The sequence below is a fragment of the Sinocyclocheilus rhinocerous genome, unplaced genomic scaffold, assembly GCF_001515625.1.
Source record: "Sinocyclocheilus rhinocerous isolate Xijiao unplaced genomic scaffold, SAMN03320098_v1.1 scaffold245, whole genome shotgun sequence".
NCBI lineage: Eukaryota > Metazoa > Chordata > Actinopteri > Cypriniformes > Cyprinidae > Sinocyclocheilus > Sinocyclocheilus rhinocerous.
This window is the reverse complement of record NW_015659923.1, coordinates 355,884-373,697: the sequence shown is the minus strand read 5'-3', so window position 1 is coordinate 373,697 and position 17,814 is coordinate 355,884. Positions and strand designations below refer to the sequence as shown.

Genomic DNA, 17,814 nt, shown 5'->3' with positions numbered 1-17,814 from the left:
GCCTACACATATTTGAAACAGACAGCGCTGACAGAATCGGAGTTTAATTTGGTTTAATTAAACGTTGTTAAAAACATCTCTCACCGAGTTTGTTCCTCTGATTGCGAACGTTGTCCAGCTCTTTGTAAAGATGGTGCTGAGAGTTTGCATGGAAATAAGAGTTTGACATCGTACCTGAGTGACAGACAAAGACAATTGGAGCTTTAGAAAAAGACAGATAGAGAGCAAAGAGCTGAAACAAAGAAAGATACTATCATTCTGTTTACCTTGGCTTATTAAGAGCTTCTGTAAAAAGATCAAACCACTAGAAAACAGCAGGGATGTGAACATAAATCAGTGGTTTGAACTTTGTTATCTTAACTGTTACTCAAGTACCTACTTAATATAATCACACCATTTGTCAGAAAATCTGTCAAGAGAGAAAAATATATTCATTTACTGAAAGTAAAAAAACAGCTTTCACAGTGTGGAGGTAGCAGTTTAACATCTTAAACATCCTGAGAAGCGAGAGAGCGTTCAGTGCCCTGAAGGAGGTTTATCACCACAGTTCAGCCATATTGTATATTTGAACAATTCTATTAAACCTTCTATTTTGCTGTGCTAATTCTCCCACTTTCAACATCTGCAACAATTAAGAAAATCTCATGAGCACCACACATCTGCAATGTCACATGTGGTTAACAGTGCTGTTAAACAATGTTTTGAAAAATAAACTATTGCATTAGTCCTTTAAAATAAATAGAATTATTGCAATATATGTTATTAGAAAAAGTCCCACTTTATATTAGGTGGCCTTTCATTTAAATTGATCATTTGATACAATGCACTTATTGTTTACATTGTATTTTTATTTAAAAAAAAACACCTGCATGTAACTACATCTGTAATTCATTTCTGTAATTACATTTATAAATACACTGTTGACCCTTTCCTTACACCTTAGCCCACCCTTAAGCCTAACCATACCACCAAACCTGTCCCTAACCTTACCCGTATCCCACCTCAATAGCAGCAGAAGTGTTTTGGAATACAATATGAACACAATAAGTACATTGTACTTATTTTTATGTAAGTACATAGTAGTTAAGGCCACCTAATATAAAGTGGGACCTAAAAATTCTAACAATAAATAAAAAATTTATAATGTAATTAAGGATTAATTACATTAAATCATTAACATGTTTGATACGTTTTGTTAAGTTTTACCTCTTATTGTCAAAAAGGTTACACTTTATTTGAAGGTGTCCTTGTTACAGTGTAATTATACATTTAAGTACAGAGTTATATTAATTATATCAATTACTTACTATATGGTTAGGGTTAGGATTAAGGTTTGGCTTAGGGTTACTTGTATGTAATTATGCATAAATTATTGTTATTACAATAGTAAGTACATGTAACGTGTAACAAGGACACCTTAAAATAACGTTTTACTATCAAAAATAGCTTATAATGAAAATAATAGGTGTACTGGCCATTCGTCATTTATTTTTTTATGGCTTATATACGTTCTTCATACTCTGAGAACAATAATGTTAACACATTTGAAAGGTGCATGTCTGATATGCTGGTCAAAGACCTAAAACATTATGTCTTATTAGTTTTACGTCTTATTTTTATGTTTTTGCCATAAGAAACTTGACAGTGTCAGGATGGAGTCTCAAGACAAAGAGGGAAAGGAGAGGCTTCTGGTGGCATTTGTGTAATAATTTTTTTTTTTTTTTTTAAGTAATGTTTGTTGCATATTTGAAATTCAAATATCATGGTAAAAAAAAAAAAAATTACTTGGAAAAAGTTTAAATTGAATTGAATTGTGCATGACATAAATTTCGTCAACTGCACAGTAGGCATGTACTGTACATGTGCAGCCCATTGATTGTGAGTGTGGATCAAATGGACAATGCTAAGCATTTGGCTGCAAGCATACACTAAGTGTTTGCATCAGAACTGAAGTATACTTTGGGAATGCGTTACCCCCAACACTAGTAGTTGTATACTCTAACTGCAGAGTCTAGGCCAGACGTGTGCATGCTGTGACTGGTTCTGACGGAAGAGGGGACTGAGGTTTCTTCTGAACTCTAAGTGTGTGTGTGTCAGGAGGTGAGAGTGAGAGGGCAAAACCAGAGAGGGGTTCTCCAGGAAAACCACAGACTTCTGTCTCATTTAGCTCTTATTTATCTGTTACTTTACTGTTTCATGCTGGTATTTTTTTTCACCGTTTCAGTGGTTCATTTGCTCCTCAAAGCAGAGGATTGGTTTGCAGAGCCTCGGGGGACACACTGGCAGATCAGCAGCAATTAGTTCAGTGTTACACAGTTACTGGCATGCAATAAAAACACAATCTTTCATCTTTTCACCGACATGAGGCTGAGGAGTCAATCACTTTGATCAAAACGTGATTATTATTATTATGATGAGTGCACCACGCCCTGTCTGGTAGAGGTTCAGGTTCATAAAGAAATCTATTAAAAGGAAAAAACACAGCAGGTGTGTTCCTGGATCGTGTAACTTGTCCATACCGGTGATTTTTTAGGGAAAATCTGTACCCTCCAACCAAAATTGTGAGAACAATGAAATAGGAAATGTCACTATTAGCTGATCAGGACTGGATTGTTCTGCCAAACATGGCTCCGGGCTGCCCTGAGGGGCTAACAAGATGTGAGTGAAAAATGAGAGAAAGAACAACAGTTAAGACATCTGAATGCTGTATAGAATAACTTTTGATTTCCTGTTATTATTAATAGCAATGCTTTCACACTTTAAAGTTGGCATGAAATGAAAATTCACTTTCATGTAATTTATAAATGCATGTTAAATAGATATTATTTTACTTTATCTACATTTCATTAAAAAAGGGTTATATGCCGGTCTCCATTCATTTAGTCTGCCTAAACCCTGCCCCTCCACATTTGACTGCAGGCTTGCATTAATTTTTGTGTCCACATATCATAATCCAATCAACAAAGAGGAATTAATCCAAGTACTTGTGTTCCATAGTGAATTTAACTTTTCAGAAGCTTAAAATGTACTGTTATTAAAGAAAAATGATTATTATTAATTAGGTACATTTACTGCATTGTATCATCTACAGATTTGCAGATATAGTTTCTTTGTAGTTTTGTTTGTACAGTGCATTCATGACATTATCAATAAATATCAACCCAAATTCCCTTAAAAACCTAATTCCTGATGACATAAGCAATGGTGGGGGAAAACACTAATAAATCCAATAGTTTGTTAAGAAAAAAAAACGGCATCAGCCAATAATTTCAGAACCGCTGCTGTCTCCATTTCAAGAAGATTAGAAAACTCTTGAATACAGCCCTTCAATTAAGGTGATAAAGGTGATGCTCAGTAGCAAGGGATGCTGGCAGAAGGAGAGGAGATGATGTCATTGTTTTCTAAAGAAACTTCAGCCAGTTCTGCATTACGTCAGTGGTAATTATGCAAAGCAGAGAGCCATCCGGTACCGAGGAGAGTTTTTGCAAGGTCATCCTGCCACTGAGCATCTGGGCAACAGAGAAAAGCATAGCAAGAGCCAAGACAGAGGACAAACAAATGCCTGCACCCGGACTGGTATGAAAGCATACACTCAGACAAATGCACCTAAACACACAGTTGCAAGACTCTGCCACAGTTCAGAAAAAAGTGCTCTAATGCGCACATTCACATTCGTGCAACTACATGAATGCATTCAGATTAATACTTCAATACTTTAACCTGTATTAATGGCCTCAACTGATGACATGAGAAAGTAGAGATGCAGATCAGGGCATTAATGTAATAGCTAACAAACTTATGAATTAGCCCATATCAAGGGTCTGCAAGAGAGCGTGTGCAGGCATGTAGGATCTAAATGAAGTTACAGTCAGTTGAATAATTGTTATTAGATAGAACACAGATAAGAGAGTAAAGCAAAGTAGACAGTTTCCTCCTGAACTCTTTTCCCCCCAACTTCACCTCAGGTTTTGCATTTATGGGGTGAAAGAAGAAAAGAATGAAAATTCCTTAAATTTCTGATAAGGTAAAATCGTTCTCTCCTTAACGCCCGAGCGAGATCTTCCTGTAACGCAGAGTTTTTGAGCTTTGCCAAAATCACATTGCACATCCCTAGTACCCTTTTGTCACCCAATCACAGTGACTGCCAATGCGCCTCACATCAAACGGCAATCATAAAGAAGCGAAAATCGTTAAAACAGATTACAATTATTTTATCAGGTGTTCAAAGCAAATCTGCCTTTGGTGCTAACACTACAGAACCAAACAACCAAATGAGAGGTTATTGAAATTCATCCATGGGATTTGAGCAACTGGGCACTATCAGTTAAGATGATCTAGCTTACCTCCGTGAATTCAATAGAAAAGCACATGTTCTATGTTGACTGGCATCTGTACACTCTGTTGCGTGCATGAGTTGAAGCAAAAGTCTAGTTTGGCTTTAAACATGAACACTTCCTGCATTGTGTGGATGTTTGTGTATGGGAATAAAAGTCAGCTAAAAGAAGACGTACGAGTATGAGAAAACTTCATAGTATATTTTTAATGATGTTTCACCACTTACTTATCTGATTTAAATCAAACAAAATCCTGTAGGATTAGGAAACACTGGAGCATATGGGTATTATTTCTCAGATACAGGGGGGTTACGGGAGAGAGTTAAAGAAAGTGAGAAAACATGAGAGGGTGGTTCAACAGGGACATAAATCTATTAGATTCCTCTTTTTTTTTCTTTTTTTTACTAAAAATAAATCAAATACAACATTATTTGTACACTATCATTTATTACTGTGATGAATTAATGTTTTCTCAAAAATGTAAGAAAACACCCAACTAAACCCAACTTAATAGGCTACATTTCTTGCAACATCACCAAAACTTTGGCAGCGGAATAAATGCTAGAATTTACAGATGCAAATAATCCGCTGCTATTCAGGTAATACAGAAAATAATACAAATATACAAATAAACCATGCATTTGCCCATCATATAAAATCAAAAACACTTACCATTGAGTCTACGCTCCAAGGCCTCTTCCTGCAGCTGTATACAATAAATCTGCTCATCCAGATCCTCTAAAATCTTTACAGACAGAGAAAGAGAGGAACAGAGTGTGAGGGAGAATGAGAGTGGATGTTTAACAAATGCATACGGTGTAATAGTACTTACTGTGGGTTTGACTAGTAATTGGCCCATCACTGTGAACATGCGTGACAGTCCTACTGGAGTACACACTGATGAGAAGAGACAAGAAGCTGCTTTAAACACACACATGCTCGTTTATGCTTTTCTAAAGCAAAAGTATGAATGCAACCTTTGAACTAGTTCAAATTTATCTAACTACTGTAACAGTGGCTGAAACAAGTCTAAATAACACATCTTAATATGTATCTGTTTGCTCTGGAAAATATATTTTAAGCCATTTTAATCAGAGGAACCATTTCAACCAAACAGCTACTGCTGCCAATGAGATTCAACCTGCTTAAAGTATTCAAATGTAACAATCTAGTTATGTTTCCACACTGTTTTTCACTAAATGAACAAAAGAAGGAATTAATCAATTTAATTGTATGAAAGTGAAAGTGACGTGTGGCCAAGTATGGTGACCCATACTCGGAATTTGTGCTCTGCATTTAACCCATCCAACTGCACACACGCAGTAGTGAACACACACCCGGAGCAGTGGGCAGCCAATGCTGCGGCGCCCGGGGAGCAGATGGGGGTTCGGTGCCTTGCTCAAGGGTCTCACCTCAGTCGTGGCATTGAAGGTGAAGAGAGCGCTGGTCATTCAATCCCCCACCGACAATTCCTGCCGGACCTGAGACTCGAACCCGCGACCTTCGGGTTACAAGTCCAACTCTCTATCCATTAGGCCACGACTGCCCCAATGCACCAATACAACAATACATAGGAATAATTGCATAGGCATAACTGCCTTGTTCACAGTTTTGCTGAATTTTATATTGCCAGCAAAATTATTGTGAACACATCATAAATATTCAAAATATTTCTCAGCCCTAAAGCACTCCATCCACGCTGACTGTCTTACTATTTCCACTAAAATATCTTCCAGTATATTACTATCCCACAGCAAACTGTGGTAGTACTTTTTCAGTCATTTTTTTAATAACTGCTGGTCAACAAATTATATTACATAATATTACATTATACTATATTAACCAGCAGGCACAGGTCGTCAATATAACGTCAGAAAGACGATTAATTTTGTTTGAGAATGAAAATCGTGTTGACGTCAGTATTTGACGCCAATTTGGCGTTGACTTAACGTTGGATTTTGGTTACACAACCAATAAAAAAAACAAATATCAACATCAGCTGACATCAGTATTGGACATCAAATTAACATTGACATTAGATGTTGAATTGACATTAAATTTGTCACTCGACGTCGCAACCGAAATTTAACCAAATATCAACATCTTATGACGTTGTGTGCCTGCTGGGTAGTAAACATAATATTTTGGCAGAAAAAATGCTGTGCTACCATCCTTTATAACTAAGAGTAACAAAGACAGAATCATTTAATAGAAAAAAATTTGTACGTTAAATGTTAAGTTTATAATATGCATAGTTGATTCCTAAATTTAGGGGCTGTGTGCGCTATAGGCCTACAGACCGATTTACAACACGTGAATTCATTCATTTATCCTGAAAGAAATGGAAGTACATGGCTAATTAACTAGCTAACGTCAACTAGTTTCCTCCCTCACGTTACTTCACAGAGTGAGGAATAGCAGTCTAAAGTAAGTACTGTAGCCTACTTTTCTGCGATTTAGTACAATAATTAAATTTAGCTGGTATCACGTCTATACTTTTCAGCCTCCTGCCATTGTTTACATCTGTTCAAAATAACGCATTTTAAAAAAAAATTTTTGAGTGTTGTACGGACTACGCGTGTGTGTGTGTGTGTGTGTGTGACACTCGCGCTCTCTCGTTCCTTATGTGTGTATGTGCACACATCCTCGACGTACCTCACCGCTCCAAACCATAGCTCCAAACTTATTCTATATGTTTCTTAAAAATAAAATGTGTTCAGTGGAAAAAAAAGTTGTTTTTTTACCCAGACATTTAAAAAATAACATATTTTAGAGCTGTAATCGCAATACCGTGATATTTTTATCTAAGGTTATCATACCGTCAGAATCTCATACCGGCCCATGCCTATATATTACATATGAACATATTAGTAATTTAGTAATGAGTACATTTATTGTCAAAGTGGATTGTATCAAGAAAACTTTCCTGCTATGGGACACTTTGTCGAGATTTAATTTGTTCTTAATTTCCTCTAAACAGATGAAAATAAAAGGCTGATGCTCAACCAGGAGGTTCAACTCAAAACAGCCAAACTGCAACACTTGCCCTCCAATACGTTTAAAAACTGTCCAACTTCAAGGTCTTCATAAGACAGTGCTTAATTTTCCTCACAATTTTCATACTCTTCACTGCATTGAAAGTTACAGCATCCACTGAGATCTAAATACAAAAGTGATGGTGCATAGAGTCCACTGACAGCACGGTTTCATGTGAACTTACTAAGCAGCAACAGGCCTCCCATCAGAGAGATGCAGGAGTAGAGGTATGGCAGATAAAACTCCCATAAATCTAGAACAAGAGAACATGACAATAAACCACAGATCAATACATAACGGATTACATCACATGCATGCATCCACAACTGCAGGAGGAGAGTTAAGAGACAAACCGTAGAGCGATTCCATGCTGGCGGCATCATTGTCGATGAGAGCGGATGCCACCCATACAATGCCCAGGATGAGGAGACCCAGCAGAAAGAGCATGACAAATGTCTCCAGCACTCGAGCCTTTATGCCCTGAAACCAACAAACACCCGCTTTAATGTTTTCAGGTTTACTTGCGGCTGTAGCCAAGAGTGATTCAGAAACACACACAGATCAGCAGGTGTAAATGAGGCTCTAATTGGAAATTTAACTCTGGAAGCCCCGGGACTTCCCTATAACACTGACTCAATGTCAAGCCCCCTTCCCAATACAAAACGCACACACAACAATAGGTCACCAGATGCACAAAGAAACTAATGACCTTCCTCTCTCTCATTCACTGACACACACACAATTATATGAACAGTTATTACCATGTCCGGTCGGAGTTTGCGGCTAAAATGAAAAAGGTGGCTGCTACTGTCTGAGATTAACTCCAGAGGCTCATCTGGAAACTATTAGGAGTTTTTTTCTGGTTCAGTAAGTGCCTTATGTGTGGCATTTAACTCCACTCCTGATTTACTTGTGTCCCCCCCGAACCTACATATTGATGTTGGTGACTGCAAGTGTTTGTAAACTGCAACATTGTGATGAGATGAGTCTGCTCTTTCACTGGGCAGAAAACACACAAACAGTTCCAAAGTCTGGTGTCAGTAAGGGTTTTTTTTTTTTTTGGAAAGAAATTCAGCAATGATGCATTAAATGTATCATGGTTTCCATGAAATTAGGAAGCAACACAACTTGTTTTAATAATAAGCAAATCAGCATATTAGAATGATTTCTGAAGGATCATGTGACACTGGAAATTCAGCTTCAAATTACATTTAAAATACATAAAAATAGAAAACATTTTTTAAATTATACCAATACATTACAGTAATATTTTCTCGTATTTTGAGCATATAAAAGCAGCTTTGGTGAACATAAGAGACTACTTCTTTCAAAAAACCTTACCAATCTCATACATTTGAACGGCAGTGTACACATCCATCACTCACAATGACAGTAGATACAAGTGACAAACTTATCTACAAGCATTTATAAGCAATAATCCAAAAAATACACATCTGACCATGAAGATGATTTCCCTTCACCTGTCCCTTTCACACAATTTCAAGCGTCTACATTACCCGATTCCTTTAAACACGTCTGTCTCAATCCATTAGGGACTTTGTATATGTGCAGTATTTAATAGCTCTTCTTGATATTAAGAGAATCTAGAGCACCTCCAAGTGACTTCCTGATGAACAACATCTGCCTCATATCAATCTCCCCTCAATGGACTTTGAACCTTTGATATTTAGACTGTGAATTAGCGCATTTAAAGAATCTGTGTCCATAAATAACACTGAAAATCTGCAAAAACAACAACAAAAAAACAATGCATGCAAAGGTGTCACAAGGCTATTTTGCTAAAGTAACTAGTACAGACCTCTCAATGTATTTGGAAAAAAAAAAAGAAAACAAATACAGCCAAGAACAGAGAGATGAATAGCCAAGACAGAGAGAGAGACGTGGCAGAAAAGCCAGAGATGGCTTGAGCTCTTCTTCTCTTGCCCATCTAAATGCGAGCACTGCTTAATATAGTAACTCTAAAATATTCAGCATCTAGTCCATTCTCACACACACACACACACTCTCTCTCTCTCTCTCTCTCTCTTTCACATACACACACACTGCAGTATACTCTAATCGGACAGCTGCTAATATCATGTTGACTTCCAAGAAATGTATGTATGTGTGAGGGAGACAAGGGGAGAGATATAGGCTAGATGGAAAAGCGAGTGTTTGCATTTATGCATGTTTTATTAGTCTGATTCACTCGAAGAGGGCTCTCCCTGACCTTACACACCCTCAGTCAGCGTCAGGGTCACAAACTGCTCTCTCATGCTCCAAATCAATGTCTGCGTAACAAGCAAAAATAGAATATAATAAAGACACATTTTAAATGTTATTAATATTTAGTGCATGTCAGACTGAAGAATGAAAAGAAAGAGAGATTTTCCCAAAGAGTTTGACTGCAGGAAGAGTTTGAACAAAATTCGAATCTCTGATCTTGTACACAAAACAACAGAAAAGTTCACAAACATGCAGTGTATTTCCCTTGTCCACTATGATTTCCTCTCCATGAACTGACATCCATCAATAAAGGCTTAGCATGAACAGTAGTCATTACCTTCTTTTTAAGCCTGCTACACTGAAAGCAGTGTCAGAGACACAAAACAGAGCGCAGAACACACAGGGGACATGAATCAATGTGTATCAACACACACACACACACACACACAAGCCATTGATGTGCCATTCTGACTAATACGCTAGAAGCCCGTCAAAATGACGAGAAAACAGGATATATGACTTAAGGAAGGCACTTCAGTACTTTTGAAGTTTGTGGGTGTGTTTCATTTTCTTTTTATCCCTCTTCCTACAGTGTCACCATCTTTTTCTTGTTAGCATGAGGTGTCTAACAAATAAGACCTTTGAGAACAGCTTCTGAACTAATCTGGGGTTTGTCAAGAACACAAACAGCAGGATGTTAAAAGTCAAGAAAATGTTTAAAAGAGTAATAAAAAGCAGAGATGATTACAAAAGAAATAGAAAAGCAAACAGGCAATAATTTTTAAAAGTACTAAAACACATACAGTGCAATAGTCAAACTAATAAGTCCCTCTAGTATGTCGCAGTGCTGATGGTAGTGAACGGTGCACACACATTAATTTGCATTCAAGTAAACCTCGCAAGAAACATTTCAATACATACAAACATTCACGCTTTCTAAGGCTTGACTATGGAGGCTATTATCCAATCCAGTGTTGCGCCTTTTCCCGTCAAAATACAGAAACTCATATGTTGTCATAGAAACGGGTATAGAATGGGGCGCAGGCAAAGTAAATACGCAGTGTCATGGCCTTAGCAAGCAAAGCCTGGGAGCCAGAATCACATCTCAAAAATAAATATCAGCCCTATTGTGGGCAGACTACAAAGGAAGAGACGGTCAAACACACACACACACACACACACACACACACACAGAGAGAAAGATCATTTTTAGCATGTTCAAGGTTCATGTCATTCCTAAGGAATCAGTTAGGTGATGTCCATTTGCATTGTGATAATAACCAATAGATTTTAGTAGTGCTATCTCCATGTGCATCGTAGAGAATTAGGAGGCCATAAGGATCTTCTCACTGGATTTTTTTAATGTTACACTGACTGGGGCATCAGGCTCTTTTCTTAGTGAAATCATAATCCTGCCATCTGTTGGACAAAATCAGAACTACAGGCCCAGGCTACACACATCTGTCTATCTGGAGCACCCTTACAAGCTTTGTGTGTTCATTCAAAGGTTCAAAGAGTAATCTAAATAAGATAAAGAAGATCTTTAATGTTAAAGAAATGTCTCTTATGCTCACCAAGCCTGCATTTATTTGATCAAAAATACAGTAAAAACAGTAATGTTGTGAAATATTTTTACAATAAAAAAAGTTTTCTATTTTAATACATTTTAAAATGAAATTTATTCCTGTGATGGCAAAGCTAAATTTTCACACTTCAGGTCCTTCACATGATTACATGATACATCAGAAATCATTCTAATATGCTATTTTGTAATTTGAAATGCTTTATTATCAACGTTGAAAAAAAACTAAAGCATCCAGTTCAGTAGTTGAAAAGTGCTTCATATTTTTGTGGAAACTGCGATACATTTTTTTCAGGATTCTTTAATGAATAGAAAGTTCAAAAGTAAATATAATAAAAATTATATAATAAAAAAAATTTAATTAAATAAATACATTTTTATTAAAAAATAATATTGCAAATATCTTTACTAACACTTTTGATACATTTAATGCATCTCTGTTGAATGAAAGTGCTATTTCTTGCCCTTTTTTACTTATTTTACTTAACTTCAAACTTTTAAATGGTACTGTATCATGGTTTACACAAAACTATTAAGCAGAACATCGGTTTTCAACATTGATAATGAGAAATATTTCATGAGCACCAAATCAGCATATTAGAATGATTTCTGAAGGATCATGTGACACTGAAGACTGGAGTAATGTTGCTGAAATTTCAGCTTTGCCATCACATGAATATGTTAAAATATTCTCAAACAAAGAACAATTTTTTTTAATTGTAAAAATTTCACAATATTGATGTTTTACTGTAATCTTGGTCAAATAAATGCAGCCTTGGTGAGACTAAGAAACTTAATTATTCTAATTCATTCTAAAGAGAGCGAGAAAGAGGGAGAGAAAGCAGTCTTTCTCTTTCTCTGAAGCAGTCACACACTTTCCTTCCCCACAGAGTTTTGGTTTTGTTTATTACATTTGATGAAGTACTAATGCAAACACTGGCCCATAAAACGCACCAGCTACAGCTCTCACAAGCTTTTAACAAACTACCCAGTTTCATTTCCTCCAGTTACTGAATGTAATTTGCCATATATATGTCCCCATTTAACCATCTAACATGGAGACTGGCACAAGCAGGCCATTTGACTTTATACTTAAAAAGAAAACATGAAATCTTGCTTTTATGGGCTTCTACGGTTGACGACTTAACCCTTCCCTGTATCAGCAGGGGGCTTTCATACAAGCGGCAGTTTCTGATCGTTTCCTCTCTTTCGCTACACACGCACGCACACACACATACGTTACACCGGTCATTCTGAGACGTGTAGGCCAACATAAAGCAGTGCTTCCCTCTCTCCTGTGTTTCTGGTTGATCAATGGCCAGAAACAGTCATGGTGCAAACGAGACAAAACGAAGCAGTACGCCTCGCTCCCGTACAAATGAGTGCAGCCCTCATAAACTACAGTAGCAACTAATCTTTATGTAGCTTTGCCAGAAGGGACATAAACCAGGAGCGACTTCAAACTGTGATGAGAGTAAGACGGAGGGCAACTTGATGCATTCCCTCCCACCCTTTCATTTTCATCTGCACGCTCTATTGTGACGCCTTGTGTTTGCTGCTTTACGGTCTCTATGAGCACCGGTGACACCCCTTGTTTGAGTGACTAATGACATAAGCTTGAATGAGCTGTAGAATTAAGAGAGCTCTGCTTTTGAACTTTTATCTTTTTAGGGTGGGGGAGTGGCTGAAATCAAAAGGGTCACACATAAAACCGCGTGTGTGCGTGTTTGGCCAAGCGAGGGTGAGTAAGGGCACATACCTGGTTTGTACAAATGTGTAAAAATGCCTTTAGCATCTTATGTGTGTGTCCTATACATAATATAATGACAAAGCCTCAAGCTTGCAGAAAACACACAAACACACATAACCACATACCTTTTTCGAACCGGCGAAGCCCTCGGACTCCAGGAAGAAGTAGGCAAAAGGCATCAGCACAAAGAGACAGAGATTTGAAAAAAGGGACATCAGGTTCCACAGGCCTGAAGAAAGAGAAATCAGTTTAGAAAACTAACCTGATCAATTTTAATTTTACATAATAACAGCAATTGGAAAACAATCCCCCCATCCCTTGTTCATTAAACATTTAGTTGGTTTAACACACTTAAAACGATTTAATATATTTTTCCTCAAAAACCAATGAATTAAAAAAGTTAAAGAATCAAACTTCTAGTCTTAATTTTTTTTCAACACCCCATTCTCGTATAAAACAACCCAAAAAACTGCTCTCAAAAGCTCAGGGCTGCGTTTCCCAAAAGCATTGAAAGCCTAAGTTGATCGTAGCTCCATTGGTTTCAATGGGTCTACGATGTACTTAAGCTTATGATGCTTTTGGGAAACACAGCCCAGGTTAGTTTAACAGAGAAACCATCAGCACAAAAAATAGACACATGACACCACCTTGTGGCCATGACTGAAGCTAAGGAGAAAAATACTTTTTGTATTGAAATGATTAGAAATGGGAGAAGTATGGCCCCAACAACAAATTAAACATTACATACATTGCTCAGTGCACAAATCATTTTAATAAACACTTTCTATGAAACACACAAATTAAACTTTTGAATTTAGATGAAAAGTATCAAAAGGTAAGAACAAATAACGTAATGCGTATTTGGAAGAACAAAGTAAACCATTAGCAGAACACAAGCAGCATTCATTTCTACAACAGTCTGTGAATGTCACCTAATGCATATACAGACAATAGGGTACAGCCTTATGCAACCCTCTACATTGCGAGTAAATCACTTGCATATGCGACTATATCTTCACTCTGGGTGACTAAATGATGTCTAATATTAGCCAATGGCTAATAAATTCTTAGATTTTACTCGCCAGTGTGTGAGTTGGAGGCTAAGTATAAGTATAGCACAGATATATTTTAACTCGCCGAACACTCTCTGACTGAGCGCTTCAGAGTTTCTCTCTCCATCAAGCGATCTGTGCTATTTTTCAGTTCATCTCAATGGATGCGCAGGCATCGTACCTGTATTTAATTTGACATACCGTAATCTCTAGTGTGAAGGCGCATTACTCGTCGTCGCTTTGTCTCACACACACGCAAAGAAAGAGACAGAGTAAGAGCGAGAGAGAGAGAGGGAGAGAGAGAGAGACACGCTACATGGAAATTATATTCTTTGTTGTATTTTCCTGTCAAAATAACAGAGATCCTTTGGAATTCTTCAGCTTTTAAGAACAGCTGGGTTTTCCGGAAGTGGGCGGAACTAACACGCAAACGGCAATCTCATTGGCTGGTGCTCACCTATTATCGTCCTTGTTTTGATTTTAGCAAATCAATTAGAGCGAACACACACAACCTGATTAATATTCATGAACCCAGCAGCTGGTTAATCCTTAGTGTGTTTTAGGTCCTGTTTACGCCTGGTCACTTCATGCGTTTTGTCTGATCGGATAGCCATCCGATCGTGAAAAGACCAGGTCTAAATGCCCTCCGAAACGCATTCGAGACGGATATAAATCGTTCAAACCACTTCAGGAGGTGGTCTGGGACGTTCCAGATGAAACTGGACAAGTGTAAATGCATCTGATTGTTGAAACCACATATGCAAATTTTGCTTCTCTGCTTGCGATTAGATCATTTTAAGCAGCTAAACTCCGGGAAACTTTTCAGTCCAATGATCCAGTAAGCGAAAGCATTCAAACAATCCGTCCAAAACAGCGCTAATATAAAGGAAACCAGGCTGATTACATCAGAGATTGCAGAGAGAACAGAGACTTGCGTTGCGTTTTCAGTGAATTATTCATTCCAGTGTGTTTCGCTTTTAAACACGAGCTCTGTCATATTCTGTGATTGTCTCTGAAGAGCGTGAGCCCTCACACGTCACATGCGCTGTGTGAAGTACAGATTGAACGGATTGTCAACACCTCCCACCGCTGTACGGCCAGATGAGATGCAAACTATGGTTTCTCGACTTGATAACCAGTCTCGCTAGTAAAGTTTTGATGGATGAAGACTGCAATCAAGGTAAAGAAGATTGCCGTGGCATACAGGAGTCGTACAGTAAGCACGCGTGTGTCCGTTATAATACATGCGTGTATGAGTGCTCTTGACGCACTGACCGCACATTGTATTTTTGTACAGGCACAGACATTTCCGTACATTCACGTTGTCTCCACACAAATTCACGATAATGTTTTGATTTGTCATGTGTATGTTGCCGTTTCGTTATTCTGAATGGATCCGTGCGTGTACTGTAGTAGATATATGCAGTCAGCAGGTGGTTGGTTTAGTGGTATTTTGGCATTAGTATATTAAATATTAAATTTTAGACTGGAGAGTAAACTAAACAATTTACTAGCCAATGGCAATTCTTTTGCCAAGGTGTCCGTAGAGGGCTGTTATGTAAGACTATTTGTTAAGTATATAAAATTAAAATTAAAAAAAGGTGTGATACTGACCATGAATGAGTGATCCATTGAGCCACTGTATGTAGTAGTTTTTTGGTAGGGAGAGCAAGATCTCATTACTGATTATAGAAAATGGTAAGAGAAGGACAGCCCCTCCAGACACTGCCAGTGTGAATGTACACAGGTACATACTGAGAAAAAGTGGAAACAAAGTGTGTCATGTCAATACTTTTTATACTTTGTTAATGATTTTTAATCAGTTTTATTTTCCCATTTATGGTGATATAATTATGTAATAATATGGTGTTATATTAAGAAAACAAGTGACTACAATTCAAGGTACAGTGGACGATTTTATAGGAAAATGTTAGACTAAAGTTTCTCTGATATTAAGTTGTATATAACTGGATCCTTTAAATGCACAATAAAAAATTAGTACTTGTTATCATGCCCGATATGGTGAATATCAAACAACTCACGATATTCTGTTGACGATGGCATCCTCATCTTCCTGGTCATCTGTTGGCATAAAAGAACAACATAAATTCAAACAATAAACCAGACACAGATTCAAAGTAATTTTGTTTTTGATAGAGATTATGTTCCTAGTGCATAGTCCTGTGACGCTCTGACTATCTTTATCAGAGGTGTCAGACAGTCAGCTGTTTTATTGAAATTCAGCATAAAGTTCTTTACTGTGGATTTGTAACACAAACAGCCTCAGCTACAGAGGACACAGAAACGTGACAGATGGTTTAATAAGTCTAAAGCATGATATCTCTTCATTTAACTGAAAGCTACTGGAAAACAATACTGGATAATCATAAATCACAAACATGTGAATAAACCGTTACAATCAACTGGCCAGATGGAGGCTGTCAAGAGTCAAAGTGGGTTAAAGAAAAAAAGAAAGAAAAGAAAGGATAAGAGAGAGATGAATAGAAAGCGCAGAATAACATCAATCTAAACTAATTACATAAACTGCAGTAACTGAATATTCAGACCCTTGAAAAAGCCTCTACTTGAGGCCATATAGAGCTTTATAGTCATGCTTCACAATAGCAGCTCAGCTCAGCTGTACTTTTATAGAAACATGAGGCTTAAGAACAACCTACTTTCACATGCGATCACGCTCTCCACAGGGGTTAGCTGACGTTAGTTATGCTACTTTTAAATGGGAGGGCATGACCTGATCAGGAACTAAATTTGTCCTCGTAACTGTTTGTGTAAGGAAGGTTGGAGGTGGCAGTGCCTTGTAGGGCTGCACAACATTGGAAAAAACTCACATTGCGATATTTTTTTTCTGCGATATATATTGCGATATGAAAAAAAAATCAGATGACTTCAATAGCTCTATTTGGAAAAAAATAATCAGTGATTGGGGTGATTTTGTAGGAGAGTAAATCAGCACAGGAAATAAAAAAATTACAAGCATAGATAAATAACAGAACAAAGATACAAATGAAATAAGCTGTGCTTTATATTTTCGTTTTCAGTCAGAAATCATTGCACACAGCGTGATTGTGAATCGCCGACAGTTCCAGATATTTAGCATGCCAAATATTTTGCAGGCATCGGCGATTCCCTCAGATCCCTTTGATAATTCACACTGCGTGATTGTCACTCGCGCACACAAAAGTGTGTGTAAACCAATATACTGTTACACATCCATTTTCTTTCTCAATTGTTTACCTTCACCTGAGCCATAAGCATCTGTGTTCACAAGGATACTTGCAGAGCACAGAATTTCAGGCACAAATAGACGCGGAAGTGAATGGAATTCGGTGTTCACGTGCATCTGCGTGGCTCTCAAGCCCCGTTCACTGTGTCTACACTGGACGCGAGCGGCACGTTGCGATGAGACAAAATACAATAGAACCCATTTTAATCAGTGATGCTGTGTGACTGACTACACTGGATGGGGCGCCACCATAGACTGTATAAAAACACACAATAAATCCCCGACAGTAATGCCGAGTTCACACTGCATGATATACTGACACAAAGTTCAAATGATTAGCAACTGTCGCTTTGTCGCATCCAGTGTAGACAGACTTTGGGGCCGTTCACATGTCGCGCCAAAAAACGCGTGGGAAACGCCAGCCGCACCGCTCTCTCCTTCTTTCCAAAGCGCTCGGGAGCTTGCGCTTTCGTGGCATCTTTGCGAAGCAAGCGACCGTGACCTGCGCTCTCCGAGACGACGCGGAAGTTTCAAGAAAGGAAAAATGGATTTCCAGCACTGAAAATCCCTTGCAGTAGCTCTGCTACTAA

The 17,814-nt window shown here is 37.8% G+C and overlaps 1 protein-coding gene across 1 annotated transcript in view; it reads right to left on the bottom strand.

Annotated features, from left to right (window-relative positions):
- Nucleotides 1–17,814, bottom strand: part of LOC107724382 (limb region 1 protein homolog) — a 37,663-nt gene that overhangs the window by 14,015 nt on the left and 5,834 nt on the right. Inside the window, exons 3-10 of the mRNA XM_016533290.1 lie at nucleotides 16,023–16,062; nucleotides 15,595–15,734; nucleotides 13,054–13,157; nucleotides 7,724–7,850; nucleotides 7,555–7,623; nucleotides 5,167–5,231; nucleotides 5,007–5,079; nucleotides 85–174 (exon numbers count right to left, since the gene is read on the bottom strand). Of these exons, the coding sequence (XP_016388776.1) occupies nucleotides 85–174; nucleotides 5,007–5,079; nucleotides 5,167–5,231; nucleotides 7,555–7,623; nucleotides 7,724–7,850; nucleotides 13,054–13,157; nucleotides 15,595–15,734; nucleotides 16,023–16,062 (708 nt within the window). The remainder of the gene's footprint in view (nucleotides 1–84; nucleotides 175–5,006; nucleotides 5,080–5,166; nucleotides 5,232–7,554; nucleotides 7,624–7,723; nucleotides 7,851–13,053; nucleotides 13,158–15,594; nucleotides 15,735–16,022; nucleotides 16,063–17,814) is intronic.